The sequence below is a fragment of the Limulus polyphemus genome, unplaced genomic scaffold (genome assembly GCF_000517525.1).
Source record: "Limulus polyphemus unplaced genomic scaffold, Limulus_polyphemus-2.1.2 Scaffold2493, whole genome shotgun sequence".
Lineage (NCBI taxonomy): Eukaryota > Metazoa > Arthropoda > Merostomata > Xiphosura > Limulidae > Limulus > Limulus polyphemus.
This window is the reverse complement of record NW_013668103.1, coordinates 123,776-131,200: the sequence shown is the minus strand read 5'-3', so window position 1 is coordinate 131,200 and position 7,425 is coordinate 123,776. Positions and strand designations below refer to the sequence as shown.

Below are 7,425 nucleotides of genomic sequence, written 5' to 3'. Positions count from 1 at the left end.
TGCCAAATGAAGCAGTGTTAAAGTGTATTACTTTATTATAGCGCCAAATGAAGCAGTGTTAAAGTGTATTACTTTATTATAGCGCCAAATGAAACAGTGTTAAAGTGTATTACTTTATTATAGTGCCAAATGAAGCAGTGTTAAAGTGTATTACTTTATTATAGCGCCAAATGAAGCAGTGTTAAAGTGTATTACTTTATTTTACTATCATGAGGCACTGCGTGCAAGAACACAAGGAAGTAGCAGAATCCTGATGTAATTTTTGACTGTTAGTTAATTAAACAAAACCAAAACCAGTTAAATTTTGCAAAAGAATAGAAAATGGAATATTATTTAATATCAGAATAATTCAAACATATTTGACACAGCTGTGTATATTTTCTTTTCTAAAACACTGTGTGTGTGTGTCTTTTTTTTAAAGTACATAAAGCTTTACAAGATCAAAGTTGATGCAGGTGTGATCGTACCCTCTAACTTACACATGTATATTGAAAAAACATATTCAAATAGTGTAAAAAAAAAACAACCTCAGCAACCATACATATGCACCATTTTAAAGGAAAATTACAAACACTTCCCGAGGAGACATGCTACTGGAACCCCACTCAGTATGGTTTTGCTTCTCATTTTGTTTTTTTTTTCCAAAAGTAGCGATTTCTATACACCTTCAATTTATTAGGACTATTCGCATTTTTGGTAGAAGTAAAATTTTGTTTTAAAGTATGGCTTTTAATAAACTATTTTTCAGGTCGCTACGGACATGAGGCTGTGGCAGCGAGAAGAAATTCGTGCTTTGAGATGTTTGATGCTAAACCTGATTCGAGTCTTTGTCGAGCGAGCTGAAAAGTAAGGAATCTGTTAATCCAATTGTAATTTTTGAGATTGCCAAAACGTTTTGTCACTAAACTTAGTAGGTACAAATTTATATCGAATCTGTTATTGTACTGGTCCTGTGAACAAATGATTTAAATGTTATTTGTAAGTTTAAAAAATATGTAGTGTGCTCAAATGGTAATAAATGTTTTATGGGTCGATTGTACGTTTGACTGTAAATTTTTTTTATGCTGTATTATAATATTCAAAAATAACGAAACTATTTCTGTAAGGTTGACCTCTTTCAAGCTGTTATCAGTCCATAGTGCGAGACTTTAACAACGTAATTTTTGTTATCACCAGGGAAATTGATGTTTTATTGCCAGGCTACACTCACCTCCAAAGAGCTCAGCCTATCAGATGGAGCCATTGGTTACTAAGGTAATGACCAGAATATTAGCAACTTCAATCTTAATTGATTTAAAAGTAGTTATAATAAAAATAATATGTTTTAACAGCTTTTTATATTCAAATTAACGTAAGAAGATTAAGAAAACGTTTGTTTATTCTGTTGACAAATTATTATTTCTGGTAACATTTTATTTTCCTAATATAACCACACTTCCATAGGATTTTTGTATCAAAAGGTGACATATTTTTTATTAACAAAAGTTATCACTGGTCTGCCACACACCATATATCAAACCTTGCTCAACCATTGGTCTAGGAAAGTGGTTGATGTTTGAGATGGGTCAGTCACACACCCTGTTCAACTATTGGTCTAGGCAAGTGGTTGATGTTTGGTCAGTCGCACACCATATATCAAACCTTGTTCAACCATTGGTCAAGGAAAGTGGTTGATGTTTGGTCAGTCGCACACCATATATCAAACCTTGCTCAGCCATTGGTCTTGGAAAGTGGTTGATGATCAAAATTTGTTCAACCATTGGTCTAGGAAAGTGGTTGATGTTTGAGGTGGGTCAGTCACACACCCTGTTCAACCATTGGTCTAGGCAAATGTTTGGGGCATACCAATACTCCAAATCTATCACATCTACAACCAGAGGTATGGACTGAGTATTTAAAACTTGTATTTGTTAACTCCATATTCCATTTGTTAGGAGAATGTTACAAAATTTATGTTGTAAGAAAACTTCTTTGATCCATGTTGATTGTAGTAAAGATTGGCGTTTTGATAAACGGTTTACTAGAAGCATATGATTGTTCCCAAGATTACTAATTCTGCTCTTTTATTTTAACCAGTTAAGTAAATTAATACACTCTGTCTCCAATTTGTATATCACAAGAATTTAAAGTTAGGCATCCTTACTTACAGTAAAAAAGTAGTTTCGTAAACAACTGGATTATCGTGAGTGAGTAAATTATTATTATTAAAATAAGTTTATTTTCACTATTTCTATAGCTATGCATGGTACCTAAAACAAGATGTTGATCGACTGGATAACTTGGCATCTAGAAACAATATTCTTCCTCTTGGAAGGTAATCTTTTTAACTTTAAAAACATTATCGACTAGAGTTACTGAATAAATAATTACGATTTTCATAAACATTGTTAGTGATTATTAACAGTAAAAAAAAAAAAAAATCACAGATGTCAGGCCGGTTATGAATAACTTCTGAGCATGAGCACTAAAAATTCTGCCCAGAGTTAATGAATTTCATTTGTTAAAAATGAATTATAAAAGGTTTTTTTTGTTTTTTTCAGGATTTATAGTTAATACTGCAGGAATTTAAACATTTTGCGAATAAAGTTAGGAAAAACACGACATTTACAGATAATGAAAACTTATTTCAGCTAACTTTTTCCACAGTGGCTTCATCAGGGCTAGGTAGAACAAGAACTTTTTGATGTAAAAAATATACTTTAACTTATTTAACTGCTAGTTATTGCTGTAATTAAGTTGTTCAGTAACAAAGAACTTGTTTGAGGACTTTTCAAATTTTACAATTAATTTACATAATCTATTCTAAAATGCATCATGATTTATTTTACACACTCCATTAACAAGATCTGCTTATAGATTATATTAAATACTTTTAAGATTTTATTAATAGATGAAAGTTGATGTGAGCATTTCTACCTGGATTAAATATGTTTGTGATGATTTGGTAGCTGTACTTGAGTTGTTAAGCTGCAATTCAAATATGTTAGGTGTACTATAACTTTTACATGCTCCCTCTCTATTTCAGTGGTGCTTTAGCTGGAAACCCCTTTAATATTGACAGAGATTTTTTAGCCCGAGGTATGACCTTCTGTGGTTTGATTCTTATTTATTCAATAGAATTTGAATGATTTATTATTAAACTTATGATTATTGATTATGTCTTAAGTACAAAAAATTGTCTTCATCCAAAGTAAGATGTTTTATCAGATAAAAGAACGTTTTGGTATACAAAGAAATAGGTTTAAAAAATAGTTTTATAAATGTATTCTAAATCCTATCCAGGTTTAAAACTTCAAATGCCGTTAGTCAGTTTTGAGATAATGTATACTTTTAGTGCTTTTTGCCTGCTACGGTACCAACGCTAGCAACTTTTCAGTCATATTTTTCTATCACTAGTACATAGTTTAGATGAGATAATGTATACTTTTAGTGCTTTTTGCCTGCTACGGTACCAATGCTACCAACTTTTCAGTCATATTTTTCTATCACTAGTACATAGTTTAGATGAGATAATGTATACTTTTAGTGCTTTTTGCCTGCTACGGTACCAATGCTACCAACTTTTCAGTCATATTTTTCTATCACTAGTACATAGTTTAGATGAATTCGCAAAGCTAACCTTCTCGTGTTCTTAATAAACATTAATTCTTTAACTTTCTGAAACCTAGTTTCCTGTAATAACACTCAAAAATATTTGATGTTTTCTTATGGGCTGCTCCTGCATGCCTTCTGTTGGGTTTTGAGGGTGACATTTTGACTCTGTACTGAGTTCTCAGCCCATAATCTACAGAAGGCACGCAGGGGTGGTCCATGGGAAACTATTCAACATTTAAATGAAACCTGTCTGTTTATTATCTGGAGCTTAGTTTTCTGTGATAATAAATAAACAGCAGAACATTTATGTGCTTCATTTTATTTCCTTGTATTTATATACGACATTATGTACAGTGTTTATTTTATTTAGTTGTGTTCTTAATTTACAGAGCTCGAATTTTCTGAATGTAGCCAGAACAGTTTGCAAGGAGTCAGTGATCGAGACTTTGTAGGTAAAATCGAGATTCTGTTTTAATGAGACTGATTTATTTTTTATTAATTAGTATATGTGCTACTTTATGTTTTATAATTCTTTGTATTATTACAGTAAGTTGTTAAATTGAACACTAGAATTGTTGAGTCTGAGTGATCAAGTATCTCGAAGGTTATTCTTAGTGAATTAAAAGAATAAATTTGATTGAACTTAAGGTATTTAACTATATCATATTTATCTAGGATTTATATATATTTTCCATGCGTTCATTGCAGCCGAGTTTCTCTTTTGGGCAACTCTAACTTCTGTACACTTAAGCCGATTAGCAGAAGACCTTATTCTTTACAGTACTAGCGAATTTGGATTTGTTTCTTTAGCCGATGCCTATAGGTAGGTTGTCTTGTCACTGGTATCACATATTCAACTCTATATCACCAACAAGAGTAATGAAGTTATAAAAGTTAGACTTGAAAACATGTGTGTAAACTTACAGTTGTGACAATAGTAGCTGTGTGTTAAGAACATTGCATTAAATTCTTATGGTTTCCTTGTTCATGTAACATTCTGTGATATGGAATGAGTGTAGAAGTTCAAGCCAAACTATATTTATTAATTACTTGTGAAAATCTGAAATATTTTGAGGCATACTAATAGAAATGTGTGTTGTTTCTGATAACCATGAACACTGTTACTAAGGTCATGCTTAATTTCTGAGAATTTTGGTTATTTTCTGTGATTTGTACCTTCCATCTTTTGTTGATAAATTTATTGGTGGACGTAATCAGGTTTTAGTTGCATATTTCAGAGTCAGGAATGTTTATTGTTACTTTTAATATCTCACATTGTCCTAATTCATAAAAGAGTGTGCGATCTAACGAATGGCCTAAGTAATCGTTGGCTTGTACCTATTGTTCCCAGTACCGGAAGCAGTCTAATGCCACAGAAGAAGAATCCAGATAGCTTGGAACTGATTCGAGGAAAAGCTGGAAGGTTGCTGGGCCATGTGGGTGCAAAATATATCGTGTAAAGTTTTTAGCAGATATACTCAACCTGGTTTGTTTTAAAATATTAGGGTTAATTTTTCAGACTGCGACTCCTGTTTATTTATCTACATTTTTACCATATTTCTTTCATTAGAGTACAAACTGACAAGGAAAGTTTTTAGTGTAACAAGTAAAAAAATTAAGTGTGTTGTCAAATACTGGAAATATTTTGACATCTTTTTCCGTTATGTTTTAAGTAACAAAGTGTTGTAGACAGCCAAAATACTTTACTATTGTTTCGGAAACCGTTAACAGTTGTCAACCAGATATTAATACTGTCTTCTAGCCAGAGAACTGACTAGAATATTGTTAATTATCTTAGATAATTAACAATAATTAAGACAATAGTATTTAAAAAAAAAATTATCTTTTCATTTTCTAGACTTGGTTTATGCAATTAAACCATATTTTCTGGATTTGTTATTGTTATGAAATTCTTGGAATGGAAGGTGTTGTGATAATCTAGTCTTAACACAAAGGGCTAAGTATTATCTACTTCTTGCAGCTCATAAAGACTTCAAGTACAGTACAATCTATTTAAACTTTCTGTAAAACGATTATCACATATCTATACTTTCTCACAGTTTAATTTTATTCTTCGTCTGTTTCTGTATTTTGACACTACATTTAGAAAAAAAATGATTATGGTTAGAAATATTATACAAACCATTCTACAAACAAAGTAACTTGGTTTTGTTTTCACCCACCAGTGTACAGGATTTCTGGCTGTACTGAAGGGTATACCGAGCACCTACAATAAAGACATACAGGTAATAATAAATCACTCTTCATTAACTAGCCAGTTTCCTTCCAACTTTATTCAAGATATCTATTTTTTTTCTAGTCACTTGTTTAGCGAGTTAATGCAGCAACTGGTTGATATTTGGGTATTGTATTTAACCTCAGTTTCTAAGATTACTTTAAATATCATTTGTAAAACTGACAACAGACGTTTCGGGAAAAACTACAGTCTGTATATGTATCTTGTTTTCCATTTGTCATTATGTTAAAAACGTTTTTCTGTGAATATTATTTTGCATAAGAGCTCATCATTGAAATTCTCTACACCTTTATATGAAGCTTTCAGTGAACATTATGGTTTCAACATTTACTCAACTTTCTGAGACATTTCATCACATGCTTGAACAACAACCTAAATTGGGAAGGTTTAATTAACTATTTTATTGCCTTAGATTTGTTTAGCTGTAAACCTGCCATCAGGAGGGGGTTTTTAAATTCTAAACCTGACAACCGGAGAGCTGTTTATCTATAAACATGGCAGTGAAAGTTTCTTTACAGTTCCATTGCTAGGTTACTTACTAGATGCCATGTTTCTTTGGTAAATATTGTGTTTGAAATCTATTTAACTACAATTAAAAACAATAGTGAATGAGTCAAACATATTTTATGAATCATAGGAAGATAAAGAAGCGGTGTTCGACACCTGTGATACCTTAAAAGGTGTGCTACAAATAGCTACAGGTGTTTTGTCTACTCTTACAGTAAGTAATAGATTTTCATATTCTGTTTAAAGTTACCATGTTATCAAGTTGGTTATTTAGTTCATGTACGGCACACTTGTTAGTAAATTTATTAAAAATATAATTTAATGCACAGCCTTTCAGGTGAACTGATAATTGGTTATGGTTTGTAAATAAAATCAATGTTATGATTTAAAAACAGTTTTCAAACTAATGATAATGACTTGTCTGTGGCACAAGTCTTGTATCAGACTGTCTTTAGTGTTGGATCACTGACATAGAAAAATGATGAGTTTGAATAATTTAAACTTTTGTTCTGTTGTGATATTATATTGGTTAAAATTCAAAGGACTTGTATAGATATTAAAAATGTTTTAAAATACTCAACCAATCATTGTTCTATGGTACATAACTAAAATTCTTATAAAAAGAAAAAGCGCACTACGTGTTTTGAGGTCAAACGATCTTTGAACAAAGATTTTAATTGTGTACCAAACAATGTTGATCGTTTGAATAAAGATTTTAATTGTGTACCAAACAATGTTGATCGTTTGAGTATTTAAATGTATTTTTTTTTCCATAACTCATGGTGGTTAGAAAATAAATATTCCTGAACAATAGTCGTAGTTCCTAACTTGTCCTATATTGTTGTAGATACGATCGTGTAGCATTTGTATTATACAGTAGGTTTTTAACTTAATGATTTCATATTTTGCAATACCTCACAAGAGAAAAGTTTGATAACCCATGTGTCTTGTTGTAAACTGATGGCTATATTATTTTCAACACGCTTTATTAATCCTTGTTTTCTAGCTCCATTCTAAGGCTTGTATCAAAGCTCTAACTCCAGATATGCTGGCTACTGATGTTGCTT

General features: G+C 31.4%; 1 protein-coding gene across 4 annotated transcripts in view; it reads left to right on the top strand.

The window, feature by feature from the left end:
• Positions 1 to 7,425, top strand: part of LOC106467115 (argininosuccinate lyase-like) — a 29,012-nt gene that overhangs the window by 18,672 nt on the left and 2,915 nt on the right. For all 4 annotated transcript variants that reach the window (XM_022395241.1, XM_013927433.2, XM_022395243.1 and 1 more), the window contains exons 7-16: positions 749 to 846; positions 1,177 to 1,254; positions 2,237 to 2,314; positions 3,026 to 3,078; positions 3,984 to 4,046; positions 4,303 to 4,417; positions 4,946 to 5,030; positions 5,781 to 5,840; positions 6,489 to 6,572; positions 7,365 to 7,425. In XM_022395241.1, coding sequence (XP_022250949.1) covers positions 749 to 846; positions 1,177 to 1,254; positions 2,237 to 2,314; positions 3,026 to 3,078; positions 3,984 to 4,046; positions 4,303 to 4,417; positions 4,946 to 5,030; positions 5,781 to 5,840; positions 6,489 to 6,572; positions 7,365 to 7,425 — 775 coding nt within the window. The remainder of the gene's footprint in view (positions 1 to 748; positions 847 to 1,176; positions 1,255 to 2,236; positions 2,315 to 3,025; positions 3,079 to 3,983; positions 4,047 to 4,302; positions 4,418 to 4,945; positions 5,031 to 5,780; positions 5,841 to 6,488; positions 6,573 to 7,364) is intronic.